Below are 18,290 nucleotides of genomic sequence, written 5' to 3'. Positions count from 1 at the left end.
AACCTCAGGAATTTGAGAAAACTGAAATCATATCAAGCATCTTTTCTGACCACAACTCTATGAGACTAGATATCAATTATAAGAAAAAAACTGCAAAAAACACAACACATGGAGATTAAACAATATGTTTCTAAATAATGAACAGGTTACCGAAGAAATCAAAAGGGAAATCAAAAAATTCCTAGAAATAAATAACAATGAAAACATGACAACTCACAACCTAAGGCATGCAGCAAAAGCAGTTCTAAGAGGGAAGTTTATAACAAGAAATCCTACCTCAAGAAACAAGAAAAACATTGAATAGACAACCTAACTTTACGCCTAAAACAACTGGAAAAAGAAGAACAAAAAAACTCCCAAATCAGCAGAAGGAAAGAAATCACAAAGATCAGAGCAGAAATAAATGAAAAAGAAATGAAAGAAACATTAGTAAAAATTAATAAAGCTAAAAGTTCATTCTTTGAGAAGATAAACAAATTGATAAACCTTTAGCCAGACTCATTAAGAAAAAAGAGAGAAGAAACAAATCAACAAAATTAGAAATGAAAAAGGAGAGGTTATGACAATGCAGAAGTGCAAAGGATTATAAGAGACTATTATGAGCAACTTTATGGCAATAAAATGGATAAACTAGAAGAAATGGACAGATTCTTAGAAAAGTTCAATCTTCCAAGACTGAACCAGGAAGAAATAGAAATTATGAACAACCCAGTTACAAGCAGTGAAATAAAAACTGTGATTAAAAATCTCCCAAAAAACAAAGCCCAGGACCAGATGACTTCACAGGTGAATTCTAATCAAACACACAGAGAAGAGCTAATGCCTAGCCTTCTACAACTCTTTCAAAAAACCGCAGGGGAAGGAGCACTTCCAAACTCATGCTACGAGGCCACCATCATCCTGATACCAAACCAGACAAAGAGACAGAAAAAGAAAACTGCAGGCCAACATCACTGATGAGCATAGATGCAAAAACCCTCAACAAATTCTAGCACACAGAATTCAGCAACACATCAGAAAGCCCAAACACCATGATCAAGTTGGGTTTATTCCAGGGATGCAAGGATTCTTCAGTACACACAAATCAATCACTGTGATACACCATATTAACAAACTGAAAGATAAAAACCACAGGACAATCTCAACAGATGCAGAAAATGCCTTTGACAAAATTCAGCACCCATTTATGATTAAAACTCTTCAAAAAATGGGCAGAGAAGGGACCTACCTCACCACAGTAAAGGCCATATATGATAAGCCTACAGCAAACATTATTCTCAATGGTGAAAAATTGAAAGCATTCCCCCTAAGATCAGGAACAAGACAAGGGTGTCCACTCTCACCACTATTATTCAACATACTTTTGGAAGTCCTAGCTACAGCAATCATAGAAGAAAAAGAAATAAAAGGAATTCAAATCAGAAAAAAAGAAGTAAACCTGTCACTGTTTGCAGATGACATGATACTACACATAGAAAACCCTAAAGACAGTATCAGAAAATTACTAAAGCTAATCAGTGAATTTAGCAAAGTTGTAGGATACAAACTTAATATACAGAAATCACTTGCATTCATATATACTAACAATGAAAAATCAGAAAGAGAAATTAAGGATTCAATCCCATTCACCATTGCAACAAAAATAATAAAATATCTAGGAATAAACCTACCAAAGGCAACAAAAGAACTCAGAAAATTATAAGACACTGATGAAAGAAATCAAAGATAACATAAACAGATGGGGAGATATTCCACGTTCCTGGATAGAAAGAATCAGTATTGTTTAAATGACTATACTACCAAATGCAATCTACAGATCCAATGCAATCCCTGTCATACCAATGGCATTTTTCACAGAACTAGAACAAAAAATTTCACAATTCATGTGGAAACACAAAAGACCCTGAACAGCCAAAGCAGTCTTGAGAAAGACAAAGGGAGATGGAGGAATTAACCTTCCTGACTTCAGATTATACTAGAAAGCTACAGTCATCAAGATAGTATGGTACTGGCACAAAAACAGAAATATAGACCAATGGAACAAGAGGAACAAAATAGAAAGCCCAGAAATAAACCCATGCACCTATGGGTACCTTATTTTTGACAAAGGAGGCAAGAATATACAATGGTGCAAAGATAGCCTCTTTCAGTAAGTAATGCTAGGAAACTGGACAGTTTCGTGTAAAAGAATGAAATTAGAACACTTTATAACAGCATACACAAAGATATACTCAAGATGGATTAAAGACCTAAATGCAAGATCAGAAACTATAAAACTCTTAGAGGAAAGCATAGGCAGAACACTCAATGACATATATCAAAGCAAGATCCTCCATGACCCACCTCTTGGAGTAAGGGAAATAAAAACAAAAGTAAACACGTGGGACCGAGTTAAACTTAAAAGCTCTTGCACAGCAAAGGAAACTATAAGCAAGGTGAAAAAACACCCCTCAGAATAGGAGAAGATAACAGCAAATGAAACAACTGACAAAGGATTAATTTCCAAAATATATAAGCAGCTCATACAACTCAATGCCAGAAAAACAAACAACCCAAACAAACAGTGGGAAAAAGACCTAAAAAGACATTTCTCCAAAGAAGACATGCAGATGGCTAACAAACACATGAAAAGATGCTCAACATCGCTCATTGTTAGACAAATCAAATCAAAACTACAGTAAGATATCACCTCAAACCAATCAGAATGGCCATCATCAAAAAGTCTACAAACAATAAATGCTAGAGAGGGTGTGGAGAAAAGGAAACCCTCTTTCATGGTTGGTGGGAATGTAAATTGATACAGCCACTATGGAAGATGGTATGGAGATTCCCTAAAAAACTAGGACTAAAAAAAAAAAAAAATCACCATATGACCCAGCAATCCCACTGCTAGGCACATACCCTGAGGAAATCAAAACTGAAAAAGACACATGTATTTCAATGTTCACTGCAGCACCATTTACAATTGCTCGAATATGGAAGCAACCTAGATGTCCATCGACAGATGAATGGATAAAGAGGTTGTGGTGCATACACACAATGGAATACTACTCAGCCATAGAAAGAAACGCATTTGAATCTGTGCTAATGAGGTGGATGAAACTAGAGCCTATTTTACAGAGTGAAGTGAGAAGAGAAATACCGTACACTAAGATTGCCGGGAGAAATATCAGTAACCTCAGATATGCAGATGACACTACCCTTATGGCAGAAAGTGAAGAGGAACTCAAAAGCCTCTTGATGAAAGTGAAAGAGGAGAGTGAAAAGGTTGGCTTGAAGCTCAACATTCAGAAAACAAAGATCATGGCATCTGGTCCCATCACTTCATGGAAAATAGATGGAAAAACAGTGGAAACAATATCAGACTTTATTTTTGGGGGCTCCAAAATCACTGCGGATGCTGATTGAAGCCATGAAATTAAAAGACGCTTACTCCTTGGAAGGAAAGTTATGACCGAACTTGATAGTATATTAAAAAGCAGAGACATTACTTTGCCAACAAAGGTCCGTCTAGTCAAGGCTATGGTTTTTCCCGTGGTCATGTATGGATGTGAGAGTTGGACTGTGTAGAAAGCTGATCGCCGAAGAATTGATGCTTTTGAACTGTGGTGCTGGAGAAGACTCTTGAGAGTCCCTTGGACTGCAAGGAGATCCAACCAGTCCATCCTAAAGGAGATCAGTCCTGGGTGTTCATTGGAAGGACTGATGCTAAAGCTGAAACTGCAATACTTTGGCCACCTCATGCGACGAGTTGACTCACTGGAAAAGACTCTGATGTTGGGAGGGATTGGGGGTGGGAGGAGATGGGGACGACAGAGAATGAGATGGCTGGATGGCATCACCGACTCGATGGACATGAGTCTGAATGAACTCCAGGCGTTGGTGATGGACAGGGAGGCCTGGCGTGCTGTGATTCATGGGGTTGCAGAGAGTCAGACACGACTGAGCGACTGAACTGAACTGAACGTGTCTACATGGAATCTAGAAAGATGGTAGTGATGGACCTATCTGCAGGGCAGCAACGGAGACACAGACGTGGAGAACAGCCTCATGGACACAGGGAGGGGGGAGAGGGTGAGATGCATGGAGAGAGTGACACGGACATTCACATTACCTCATGTGAAACAGAGAGCCAACGGGAATTTTCTGTATGTCTCAGGGGACTCAAACAGGGGCTCTGTATCAACCCAGAGGGGTGGGATGGGGCGGGAGATGGGAGGGAGCTTCAAGAGGGAGGGGACACATGTACACCTATGGCTGATTCATGCTGATGTTTGACAGAAAACAACAAAATTCTACAAAGCAATTATCTTTCAATTAAAAATTAACAATATTTTTTGAAAAAGGAAAAAAAAATGTGGGATGGCAGGCCATCTCTATATTGGCATGAAGACCCTCTTCCCAGAAGAGTAACCTGATCTTTTAGACTGTCTTGTGCATGAGGTACAGGGCACGAGGCAGAGGCTCTTACGGACCACTACGAGAATGCAACGCAATAAAGACTGCTTTGCCAGTCAGAGGCTGCTAGGGCAGTAACTCCCCATTAGTGATGCCGATTGACGTGGCAGCTGTTACTGTTTCCTTTCTATTTCTAAATTCACCAATTAACACCGAAAGGAATACTGACACGGAACACAGAGTCTGTTGGGAGACAAAGGCAACATCCTCTTTGATCTAAAATCACCCAAAGTAGCACAAGCGACTTCTATCAGTCATCTTCTGTTTCTTCCCTTTGCAAGGGGTGACACTAAAACATGTCTATTTTTTTTTTCAATCTATGGCCAACTGGAGCTTCTACATCCAGGAAAAGGAAGTAAGGGCCTCCCAGAAACCTCACATTTCATAATTCAAAGTTCACTTCTGGGAGAAGGCCAACGAGGATTGTATGGCCAATCTTTCCCCTGATCCAAGATCCTTCGAAATGAAACACCACTGGTCAACCGGGACCAGCATGAGGGACTGGATAAGGGAATGTGCTAGTTCTCAGAAAAGACAGATGATGGGAGGAAAGTAGGTTATCTCCAGGCAGCCCCCAGGCATCAGGGAAAGACAGGGTCCCGACAGCAGGAACGTGAGAAAGGTTCTGGGCAGGTGCTAAGACACTGCGATTGAGCCTCATTGCCTGGAAACAGGTGGACAGAAATGATCCCTCCTCTTTGCAACTGCACCCTCCCTTAACATGCTCCCCCACCCAAAATGGGGACCACACTGGGACATGGAAGACAGGGAGGCTAGAAGAGATGTAGGATCCAGGCAAGCGCACGTGTTTGGTGAGGCAGGTGGCCATCCCCTCACACCTGCACACAGGCTAGCTCAGTGTCCTCCAGGACTGACCTGTGACGTCCAGGTGGAAGGAGACCTTCTGGCCCCTGGCCTCGCAGCTGTACTCCCCGGCGTCCGCCTTGCCCGCCTGCTGCACCACCAGCCGCCGCCCGCGGCCCGCGGCCTCCACACGCACTTTCGAGCTCGAGCTCAGCTTCTTGCCGTCCTTGTACCACGTCACCTCCGTCTGGGCCTGGGCCACCTCGCAGCTCAGTGTGGCACTGCTTCCCGCCACGGCCTGCACCTCACTGCGTGCCGGCTGCTCCTTGGCGAACACCACCGAGGGCTCTGGGGACAGAGGGTACACAGAGTCAGAGACCCCATCTCAGTCAGGACGGCAGCCCTGGGCACCCTCCTGGATGGGAAGGTGGTGGGGGGCTGGGTAGGAGGATGGTGGAGCTGGAGACTTCTCAGGCTCTGCACCAGCCCTGTGCCCTGCAGAGGTCTCCCTGCCTTTCTCAGAAAGTGGCACAATTTACACATTCTGCCACAGGTCCCTCGGAGAAGGCAATGGCAAGCCACTCCAGTACTCTTGCCTGGAAAATCCCATGGATGGAGGAGCCTGGTAGGCTGCAGTCCATGGGATCGCTGAGTCGGACACAACTGAGCGACTTTATTTTCCCTTTTCACTTTCACACATTGAAGAAGGAAATGGCAACCCACTCCAGTGTTCTTGCCTGGAGAATCCCAGGGACGGTGGAGCCTGGTGGGCTGCCGTCTATGGGGTCACACAGAGTTGGACACGACTGAAGTGACTTAGCAGCAGCAGCAGCAGCCACAGGTCCCTAGGAGCAGGTCCCGGGTGGAAGGTCCTGAGAACAGACTTGGTCTCTGCTCATGACACCTGCAGGTCTCAAGGCAACTATTCCCCATCCTTTCTAGAGGGTGCCGTAGTCTTTTCCATACTATTATGCAGGAACTTTTCACCCGCAGTCCGTGGAGATGGCTGAGGCTTGGCGGCCTTGTCCACTCTTACACTGTCAGCTGGGGGCAATCTGGGAGAGTGCACGCACCTCCCCGTGGCTCTCCTTGTCACTGTCCAAGGGACGGAGAAGCCGAGCACCTTCCCCTGAGGACTGGGCTCACCATCACTCTTTTCTTCTTCCTGCTGACACTAGTCAAATCTTTTTCCCACTTGCCAACAGTAGGCGGTCTCCTTTGTTGATTCAACTCTGGCCAATTTTTACACATTTATGTGCCAGAGAATGACAAACAGGTAAATTTTAAGGATATTCCCAACCGCGTGACTCATATATTCTCTCTCTGATCTGGTCCTCTGTTAAGTCAACGTTTTTCCTTCCAATAGTGTGACAATTTCCTTTTCTTCCCTTTGAGTTTAGAGCATTTGTATTCTACTTAAGAAATCTTTCCTTACCCTAAGTCTTTGAAGAAATCATGTTATTATCTGAGGGTTTTTTTTGGTTTTACCCTTTACTCTGACGTTTCTAACCCACCCTGAGTTGACTTCTGTGTATGGTATGAATTGTTAGCACAATTTAAGTGTTCTGTGCGGTTCAGTGACCCAGCCACCATTTCTTTCTACAACATTCTCCCTCGACTTCTTGAGCAGACAGCACAGTGACAATCGCAAGGCGCTGGGCAAGGGAGGGATGGTGGTGCTGGGAAGTCATTTGGGAACTGTTTCTGAACTCAGTTTTCTGTTCCTCCAATGTGGTAACTATCCCTGCACTGGGACCCCCTTGTCTTGAGAACTGCAGCCTTATTATAATTCTTGACATCACGTCCCAGTAAAGACTCCCACTCTGATTTTCTGCAAGAAAACAACACATTGGCTATTCCTTACCTTTGAATCTGCCTGTTTTTCTTTCATCTGACCCACCCACAAAAAAAACTGGTTTCGATTCTGATTGTTAATAAACATCTTTGATTTTTTCCCCTTGAATTTCTATCCATCTATTTCAACCTCTGACTGCCTCTCAAGAATCTTGAATAATGTTTCACACACAGACCCTTAGCAACTTTCATCAGGCCTGGAAATTAGACACATGATACTATTGTGCTAGTCTAACTCTTTCACACAAATTTAATTTTCCAAGTGGTCCCTGCGCGGACTCAGATGTAGAAATAATTTCTGCATACTGATTTTTTTACACACTATCTTACTCAAGAAACAGATGCAACCTAATCACTTATCTCTGGGACTGTCTGAGTTGATCATCACATCAAATCCCATCTTCACTTTTTCAAAACTCCTTGCCAATGATTTTATTCTCCTCCTTACTGAACTCAGTGGGTAAAGTGGCCTAAGTGTGCTGTCCCTCACATCAAAGATTACCAGGTATACCATAAGTGGGATGTTGTTATTTTTTTTTGCCAGAATGCAATAACACTAAAAAAAATGATATCTTTTATACAGTTTACTAAGAATTTTATGACAGAAACTGATGCTCAGTTTTATCAAACATTTGTCTCAGTGTAAGACATGCAAGTTTAATCAACCATTTGATTCTGTACTCACGGAGATGACCTTCATGCATTCAATCCCATGTCAAGCTTTCTGTCTAGCAACGTTGTCAACATTAATACAACATGCAATCCTGAACTACAACTTTCAGCACCGATCTCTACCCCTGGATACACTGCTGAATTCATTTTGTTAACATTTAATTCATAATTTTGATACTCGCAGTAGAATGGTCTGGTATTTCATTCTCCCTTTGGCTTTCCAGAGTGATTTCGGTATCAATATTATGTTCTGTACATGGACAGTTATGGAGGGTATCTCATTCTTCTCTCTCTAGGACCATCTCCAAGCACGGAATAACAATTTCCTGAATATTTTATACAGCTTACCCGAGAACTACAAGGCTGACAAGCTTTTCATTATTTGTCCTATTGATTACAAGTACAAGTCATCCAATTCTTTGAGTTTTCTCTATCTTTGCATGTCTGATTTTCATATATTTTACTAGGTTTTAGACACATTTTACAATTTTTCAAAGGTTTTTACCTTAAAGTACTCTTCAATGTGCTTCAGAAACCACATTCTACAAAGATGCACGGTGGAATCTGGGATATATACACACTGACACATCCTGCTACACTGGCACGGTCTCAAACTCTTAGGGGCTACCACCTAGGAGTCAGTGTGGCATGGAAGCCCACCCCTATTCTGCATGAAGACTTTCTTCCCAGAAGAATAACCTGATTTCTTAGACTGCCTGATGTTTCAGCCATGAGAAAGAGACACGCAGTGACCACTAGGAAAATGCAAGGAAATAAACACTGCTTTGCCAGTCAGAGGTTTGCAGGACAGTAACTTCTTCTTAACAATCCACACTGATGAGGTAGAAATGACTTTTTCCTTTCCATTCCTAAATTCTTCAATGTAATGCCAAGAGGAATACTGACCTGAAACATCCAACCTTTTTCAAAACAAAGGAAAATCATTTTATCTAAGAAGATCACCCTAAATAGCACAGGTGACTCTCTACCATCATCATTTCTGTCTTCCTTTCACAAGGCAGTGACAACAGAAAGCAGCCTATTTCTTGGTACCTACCAGGAACCAGACCTTATGTACAGAGGAAAAGGAATGAAGGGCATCCCAGAAACCTCAAATTTCATCATCCAAAGTTTACTCCTAAGAGAATTCCTAGCAGGACTGTGTGGCCAATATTTTCCTTCATCCAGGATGGACCAAACTGAAACACCCCTGGCCAGCTGAGACCAGCATGAGGTTATAGATGAGGGTGAGTACTAGTTCTCAGGAAACACATATGATGGGAGGAAAGTCAATTATACCCCCAGGCCTACCTCAGCCCCCAAACATCAGGGAGAGCCAGGGTCCTAACACCAGGAACAGCAGGAAGGCTCTGGGCAGGTGCTAATAAGACAGTGTGGCTGAGCCTCACTGGCAGGAAACAGATGACACAAACAGGCCCTCTTCTTTCCACAAGAATCCTCCCCATCCAGCCTTCCCTGGAGCCAAAATGGGTTTCAAGATGGGACATAGATGACTGGAAGGTGTGAAGTCCTAAAGGTTACAGGCGACTACACACATCTGGTGAGGCTGGAAGCGAGTCCCCTCACACCTGCACGGACTAGCTCAGCGTCCTCCTCCAGGACTGACCTGTGACGTCCAGCTGGAAGGAGACCTTCTGGCCCCCAGCCTCGCAGCTGTACTCCCCGGCATCCGCCTTGCCTGCCTGCTGCACCACCAGCCGCCGCCCGCGGCCCGTGGCCTCCACACGCACTTTCGAGCTCGAGCTCAGCTTCTTCCCGTCCTTGTACCATGTCACCTCTGTCTGGGCCTGGGCCACCTCGCAGCTCAGCGTGGCACTGCTTCCCACCACGGCCTGCACTTCACTGCGTGCCGGCTGCTCCTTGGCGAACACCACCGAGGGCTCTGGGGACAGAGCAGGACACACAGGGTCAGAGACCCCATCTCAGTCAGGACGGCAGCCGCGGGCAAAGAATAGAATGGGGAGTTAGTTGTGGGTGGGGTAAGAAGGAGCAACAGAGCTAGAGACTTCTCAGGCTCTGCACCAGCCCTGTGCTCTGCTGAGGTCACAAAACTTTCTCAGCAACAAGTAGCATAATTTATGAATTCTCCTCTGGGTCCATCTATGTGAGCTATTGCAGGATGGGGTGGCCACTGGAACAGACTTGTTCCCTGCTCATGGTACCTGGCATGTGTTCCCCAACCCTCCCAGATGGTGTCAGTCCTTTGCATAACATTATCCTTGGAACTTTTCACCTGCAGTCCATTTAGATGTCTGAGGCTGGTAGCTTTGCCTACTTTTACCACTGCCAACTGGTGGCAATCTGGGGAGAGTGCTTACACCTCCCTGTGGCTTTCTCTGTCATTGTCTGAGGAATGAAGAAGTAAGCACCTTTCCCCCTGAGCACTGGGGTCACCGTTATTGCTTTTTCTTCCTGGCGACACTATTCAGATCTTTTGCCCTCTTACTAACAGGATGGGCACTGTGGGGTCATGCCAGGGGTATTCCTAGATGAAGCCCCATCTCCCCCACAGAAATGTGCGTGTTCTCATGGCAGTGACCAGGATTCGCTGAGGCTCCTGCACACTCTCATGTTGGCCATCTGGTGGGAGTGAGTGTGCCTCCTGTGGCGTTCTTTGGCATTTTTCTCATGACACAAAGGAAAGAACCCTTTGTGATATTTTTGCTCATTGGTATTTGCTCTTCTGCATCATCGTTGTTCAACGATTTTGCCCTATTTTCAATAGCATCTTCTGTCATTTTGAGGACGTTTTTATATGTTTAAATGCAAGGCGCTGACAAGTATGTATGTTCTAAATGTCTTCCATGTCTGTGTGGTTTGCCCTTTAGTCACTTATACTAACTTCTGATTAATTTTCATGGTTAGTTTTAGTAAAGTATTTCAAATTTGTTTCATTATGGCTAGTACACTTGTATTCTAAGAAATCATTCTTTATCCTACAGTAATTTACGTCTATGATTTTCCCTTCTCTTCTGTGGTCTCTAACCCAACAGGAGTTGACTGTGTGTGGTATGACTTACTGGTCTAATCTCTTCTCTACATGGTTAAATGGTTCAAGTATCACTTATGAAAACTATGTTGCCTCTATGCCTTGTACCATTCCATAATTTTTAAAAAGGAGAAGGGAAATGAAGTCATTCAGGTCTGTGTCTGAAATCACTCTTCAGATGCTTTGGCCTGTGTGTCTATCTTTGCAACAAGACACTATTGTACTCATTACTATAGCTTTAGAGTAGTCTTGATATTTGGTAATATCACCAAATATTTGCTCTCTTCAAGACTGCATTGACTGTACATAGTCTTTGCAATTTATTTGTCAAATTTCAAAGTCCCCTCTAAACAAAACTTTTTTGTATTTTAATTTGTATTGAACATTTTTTATTCTTCCATAGACTTCTACCAAACTATTTAGAACTTCTTGACTGTCTCTCAAAAAAATTCCAATAATCCTCCCCACCATAGAGCCTCTCAGAACCTTTTATTAGACTTATAATTAAAAATTCATTGCTTTGATGCTATTTTAACTCTTAAAATTTCATTTTCAACACATTCGTTGCTGCTATTAGACACAGAGTTCGTTTTCTTCATACTAACTTTTTCCACGGTAATCATTCTTAACTAGCCTACTGTCTCATAACTTATCATATTATCTGTGAATTCCACTTCTGTTTATTCACACTTCTATATTACTTTATTTTTCCCCTACTGCTGCTGCTGCTAAGTCGCTTCAGTCGTGTCCGACTCTGTGCGACCCCATAGACGACAGCCCACCAGGCTGTAAAACGTTGGATAAAAGCAGTAACAGTGGATTTCCTTGTCTGGTTCTCTATCTCACAAGCAAAGCTTTCAAACTTTCACATTTTTGTGTGTAATTAGCTGGACTGCCTGCAGAGTCGTTGATCAAATTAAGAAAGAATTGTTTTATCTATAATTCATTAAGAATTTGATGGCAAAAATGGATGCAAACTTCATTAAACATTTTTCCTCTATTTAAAATGCCAAATCTCATCCAATACTTTATTCTGCATGTCATGAACAGAATGTTTTGCTAGCATTTCTAGTATTTCAACAACCCTGCACTTCTGGACTATGACTTTCATCACAGCGTATCACCAGCTACCCTCTTAATACATTATTAAACTCATTCTGATAATGCTTTCTTTCAGATTTCATTCTGCTCTCCGTAAGAGACTGATAATAATTTCGATCCTTACACCTTTCCTTGTCAGATATCAGTGTTACACTATCGACATGAAACAAATCAGAGACTGTGTCTCATTTTTCTATTCTCCAGAATAACCTCCATGAACACAGTTTTTCTTTTTCAAGCAGCTCATATAATTTACCAGTGGAACTACAGGGATTAAATATTTCTCTATGGGAAGATTTTTCATTATGATTCCAATTACTTAAAAGGTTTTAAGACTATTTGAGTTGTCCAGTGTTTCTGTGTCACTTGGTATATAATCTTCTAAGAACTTGATTAATTTGTCAAGTCTTTCATATTTATTGCAATGAAAAAAATTGTCACATTCTCCTAAAATATCACTTTTTTAAGATACATGTATATTGGTATAGGAGAAGTGACTATTCCTCTTCAAGTCAAAATCTATAAATCAGACTCCAACTAGAATTCTGACACAGAATGTCCCAACAGAAGACAAAAGAAATCAATATTTGTTTTGAAAAGAGAATTCCAGACCTCACATGTGCATATTTCAGGCACACATCAACCAATCCTCTGCTCTCTGTTTGCTGTGCCCACATATTGCAAGAAATAGACCTAGATGTGTACATGTGCGTGTGTGCTCAGTCCCTTCAGCTGCCTCTTTGTGACACCATGGACTGTAACCCCTCAAGCTCCTCTGCCCATCAGATTCTCCAGGCAACAATACTGGAGTGCTCTCCTCCCCACCCAGGGATGGAACCTGCGTCTCCTGCATTGCAGGCAGATTCTTTACCCACTGAGCCATCTCGGAAGTCCTGCAGATACACAGTTAACTTCAATATCCATGTGCAAGGAAGAAAGTGTCCAGAACACTTAGAACTCTGGTAATCTATAGTTCGGTCTGGAGATAAGTCCAAGCCTGTGCAGCAGAAATCTCCCCTGGTCCTGGTTTAATGAAATGCAAACACCTCTCCCTGGTGTGAACCCACACGCATTGCTGGGTGGGGCAGCTAGCTGCTGTCAGGCCAGCCAAGAGGAGCAAATTCACATACCCACAGTTGAAAGATACCTGGTCTACATCAGACTCCAAGTACAAGACAGAACCAGAGGCCCAGGCACCAGGGAACACTCACACGACCCTGGGCAGATGCTGGGAACTGACGACCGTGCATCACTGTGTGGAAACGCCACTCTGGGTTTACAGAACGCCGTTCTCCCTTCTCTTCACACCCTCCCGTCCAGCTCCCTTTGCCCAGCCTTGGGTATGAAAATGGGGGTGGGAGGACAGAAGACCAAAAGAGATGAAGTCTAGTGGAAAGATCATCGGGTCTGTCAGGGGTGCAAGCCCGTCCCATCACCTCCACATAAGGCTAACTTACTACCTCCAAGGACTGACCTGTGATGTCCAGGTGGAAGGAGACCTTCTGGCCCCCGGCCTCGCAGCTGTACTCCCCGGCATCTGCCTTGCCCGCCTGCTGCACCACCAGCTGCCGGGTGCAGCCCTTGGCCTCCACACGCACTTTCGAGCTCGAGCTCAGCTTTTTGCCGTCCTTGTACCATGTCACCTCCGTCTGGGCCTGGGCCACCTCGCAGCTCAGCGTGGCACTGCTTCCTGCCACAGCCTGCACTTCACTGCGTGCCGCCTGCTCCTTGGCGAACACCACCGAGGGCTCTGGGGACACAGGGGGATACACAGGGTCAGAGACCCCATCTCAGTCAGGACGGCAGCCCCGGGCAAAGAAGACCTGGATGGGGAGCTGGGATTTGGGGTGGTGGGAAGGGGCAGTGGAGCTGGAGACTTCTCAGGTTCTGCACCAGCCCTGTGCCTTGCAGAGGACACTCTGTCTTTCTCAGCAGCAAGTCACACAAGTCATGCATTCTCCCACAGATCCATGTGAACTGGCCTGGGAAAGGGGCTGTTGAAAAAGACATTGCCCCTGCTTATGACATCTGCAGGTTCACGATGCAGATGTCTGCCAACCTTCTGAGATAGTGCCCCAGTCTTCTCCACATGGTGATGCAAGGGACTTTTCATCTGCAATCAATGGAGATGTCTTGGGCTCAGCACCCATGCCTACGCTTACTCTTGTCAACTTGTGGCAGTCTGCTGGGAGTGCCTGCACCTCCCCACGGCTTTCTTTGTCACTGTCTGAGGAATGGAGAAGCTGAGCACCTTTCCTCGGGGCCGGGTTCATCATCACTGCTTTCTTCTTCCCAGCAACACAATTCAAATCTTTTGCCCACTCACCCTTGGTAGGCTCTCTCTTTTCTCAGTTCACCTCTGGCCACTCTTTATGGTTTAAATACCAAAGAATGACACATAGGTAAGTTTTAAGGATATTCCCAACTGTGTGACTTGCATTTTCACTTTCTGATCAAAAACCTGTGATAAATCAAAGTTTTTCCTTTCAACAGGGTCACACTGTCCTTCCATCCCTTTGAGTGTAAAGTATTTCTGTTCTATTTAAGAAATATTTTTTTTTACCTTGGTCTTTAAAGAAACCACACTCTTATCTGAGGGTTTTTGGAGGGTTTTACTTTTTATATTGAGGCTTCTAACCTACTACATGCTTACTTCTGTGTGTGGTGTGAACTGTTGGTACAATTTATTTTTTCCCCATGGTTCAGTGGTCCCAGCACCATTTATGAAGACAACATCCTTCCTTGACTTTTCTGACAGACAGCACAGTTTAACAGAAGGAGGACACGGGGCTTGAGAGGGAGTGGGTGGCGCAGAAACCCACCGACGCAATGAACTGCTTCTGAACTCAGTCTTCTATTCCTCTGATGTGGTAACGGTTCCCGCACTGGGATCCCCTTATCTTGAAAACTGCAGCCTTATGGTAACTCCTGACATCAGGTCCCAGTATATGCTCCCACCACGATTTTCTTGAAGAAAACAGTGTATTGGCTGCATCTTGCCTTTGAAAAGTGAAGTCGCTCAGTCGTGTCCGACTCTTTGTGACCCCATGGACAGTAGCCTACCAGGCTCCTCTGTCCATGGGATTTTCCAGACAAGAGTACTGGAGTGGGTTGCCATTTCCTTCTTTATTCTTCCATGTGACCACTCACAAAACAAATTTGGTTCCATTTTGATTGATAATAAACACCTTTGATTTTTTCCCCATATTTCTACCCCTTTATTGCAACCTCTGACTGTCTCTCAAGAATTTGAATCCTTTCCCCACTCATAGTCTCTTAGCAACTTTTATCAGATTGAAATTACAAAAAAAAAACTTTTGCTGGTCTAACTCTTTCACATAGGAGGCAATGGCATGGCAGTCCAGCCCTATTTGGCATGAAGACTCTCTTCCCAGAAGAATAACCTGATTTCTTGGACTGCCCTGAGTTCCAGCCATAAGAAACAGACCATTAGGAAAATGCAACAAAATACAGACTGCTTGAGGGATGAAAGCTCCCAAGCTGATTCCACGAGACCACCATCACCCCGATACCAAAGCCAGACAAAGGAAAAAAAAGGAAAGGGCAGGCCAACATCAAGGATGAACACAGATGCAAAAATCCCCAACACAGCTCCGGCAAACAGAATCCAACACCACAGTAAAAGAATCACACATCATGATCAAGTGAGATTCATCCCAGGGACGCAAGGATTCTGCAATATATGCAAATCAGTCAGTGTGACACACCATGGTAACAAATTGAAAGAAAAAACATGATCATCTCAATACATGCAGAGAAAACTTTTGACAAAATTCAACATCCATTTATGATAGAAAAAAAAAACTGTCCAGGAAACTGGCATAGAAGGAACACACCTCAACACAGTAAAGGCCATATATGACAAACCCACAGCAAACTATTCTCAATGATGAGAAACTGAAAGCTTTTCCTTTAAGATCGGGAACAAGACAAGGGTGCCCACTCTCACCACTATTATCCAATATAGTTTTGGAAGTCCTAGCCATGGCAACAAAGAAGAAAAAGAAATAAAGGAATCCAGATTGGAAAAGAAGTAAAACTCACTGTTTGCACATGACATGATACTATACATGGAAAACCCTAAAAATCAATTAGAGCTAATCAATGAATTTAGTAAAGTCACAGGATATAAAATTAATACACAGAAATTCCTTGCATTACTATATACTAACAATGAAAATTCAGAAAGAGAAATTAAGGAAACAGTTCCATTCATCATTGCAACAAAAAAATAAAATTTCTAGGAATAAATTTATTTAAAGAAACATAACACCTGTATGCAGAAAACTATAAGACACAGATCAAGGAAATCAAAGACAACATAAACAGATGGAGAGATACACTATGTTCTTAGATTAGAAGAGTCGATATTTTGAAAGTTACCATACTACCCAAAGCCATCTACAGATTCAATGTAATCTCTATCAAGCTACCAATGGTACATCCAGAGAACCAGAACAAAAAAATTTCATAATTTGTATGGAAACACAAAATCCCTGAATAGACAAAGCAATCTTGAGAAAGAAAAACAGAGCTGGAAAATTCAACTTTCCTGACTTCAGACTATCCTACAAAGCTAATAGTCATCAAGACAGTATGGTACTGGAACAAAAACAGAAACATAAACCAATGGGATAAGATATAAATCCCAGAGATAAACCCACACACCTATGGGCACCTTATCTTTGACAAAGGAGGCAAGAATATACAATGAGAAAAGACAGCCTCTTCAATAAGTGGTGCTGAGAAAACTGGATTGCTACATGTAAAAGAATGAAACTAGAATACTTCCTAAAACCATACACAAAAATAAATTCAAAATGGATTACATACTTAAACGTATGGCCAGAAACTATAAAGCTCTTAGAGGAAACCAAAGACAGTATACTCTTTTGCATAAATCACAGCAAGATCCTCTTTCACCCACCTAGACTGATAAAAACAATAATAAACTAATGGGACCTAATTAAACTTTAAAGCTTTTGAACGGCAAAGGAAACTAAAACCAAGATGAAAAGAATGGGAGAAAATAATTGTAAATGAAACAACTGACAAAGGGTTAATAACCAAAGTATATTAGCAGCTCATACAACTCAATATCAGACAAACAAACAGCTCAATCAAAAAATGGATGAAATACCTTAAACAGACATTTCGCCAAAGAAGAAATACAGATGGCCAATGAACACATGAAAAGACGCTCAACATCTCTATTATTAGAGAAATACAAATCAAAACCTCATACAACTCAGAATGGCCATCAACAAAAAATCTACAAACAATAAATGCTAGAGAGGATGTGGAGCAAAGTGAACCCTTTTGTACTGCTGATGGGAATGGATACTGATACAACCATGATGGAAAACAGTACAGAGATTCCTTTACAAACTAGGAATAAATCTACTAAATAACCCAGAAAGCCCACTATAGGTCATACACCCTGAGAAAAACCACAACTCTAAAAGACACATGTACCCCAATGTTCACTGAAGCAATATTTACAATAGCCAGGGAATGGAAGCAACCTAGATGGCCACTGACAGATGAATGCATAAAGAAGTTGGGGTACATTTATACAATGGAATATCACCCAGCCATAAAAAGGAATGCATTTGAGTCAGTTGTAGTGAAGTGAATGAACCCAGAGCCTCTGATACAGAGAGAAGGAAGTCAGGAAGAGAAAAGCAAGTATTGTATATTAACGCAATATATATAGACTCTAGAAAAATGGTACTAATGATCCTAGTAGAGAACACACTTGTGGGCACAGCGGGGGAAGGTGAGGGAGGGACTAACTGAGAAAGCAGCATTAACATACATACACAGTCGTGTAAAACAGACAGTGGGGATTCGCTAAATAACACAAGGAGCCCAGCCTGGCGCTCTGTGATGGCCCAGAGGGGTGAGCTGGGGGTGGGGGAGGGAAGAGAGGCTCGGGGGGAGGGATATATATATATATATATATGTAATTATGACTGTCATGCTGTGTTATGGCATAAACCAGCACAAAATTGTAAAGCAATTTTCCACCAATTAAAAAAATTTTTTAAAAAGATTGCTTTCCCAGTTAGAGGCTGCTGGGACAGTAGCTCTTCATTAGCCATGCCTAATGGTGTGACAGAAGCCACTTTTTCCTTTCCACTTCTAAATTCAACAATGTAATGCCAAGGGGAATACTTACCTGCAACATCCAAACTCTTTGAAGACAAAAAACAAAATCATATTTGATTTACAAGATCTCCCTAAATAGCACAGGTGTTTCTCCACTAATCATTCTCTCTTTCTTCCCTTTGCCAGGACATCACAACAAAACACAGCCCTATTTTTTGCTACCTTTGGGCAACCGGAGCTTTTAAATCCAGGAAAAGGA

General features: G+C 42.8%; 1 protein-coding gene across 18 annotated transcripts in view; it reads right to left on the bottom strand.

Moving 5' to 3' along the window:
* Nucleotides 1-18,290, bottom strand: part of OBSCN (obscurin, cytoskeletal calmodulin and titin-interacting RhoGEF) — a 234,815-nt gene that overhangs the window by 150,355 nt on the left and 66,170 nt on the right. For 15 of the 18 annotated variants that reach the window (XM_088839239.1, XM_088839241.1, XM_088839240.1 and 12 more), the window contains 3 exons: nt 13,374-13,649; nt 9,416-9,691; nt 5,335-5,610 (listed from right to left, as the gene is read on the bottom strand). In XM_088839239.1, coding sequence (XP_088695365.1) covers nt 5,335-5,610; nt 9,416-9,691; nt 13,374-13,649 — 828 coding nt within the window. The remainder of the gene's footprint in view (nt 1-5,334; nt 5,611-9,415; nt 9,692-13,373; nt 13,650-18,290) is intronic. The other 3 variants (XM_088839249.1, XM_088839250.1, XM_088839252.1) reach the window with 3 other exon arrangements.

The sequence above is a fragment of the Moschus berezovskii genome, chromosome 8 (assembly GCF_049115385.1).
Source record: "Moschus berezovskii isolate FMDL1 chromosome 8, NW_MosBer_1.0, whole genome shotgun sequence".
Classification (NCBI taxonomy): Eukaryota; Metazoa; Chordata; class Mammalia; order Artiodactyla; family Moschidae; genus Moschus; species Moschus berezovskii.
This window is presented reverse-complemented; position numbering and strand designations above follow the sequence as displayed.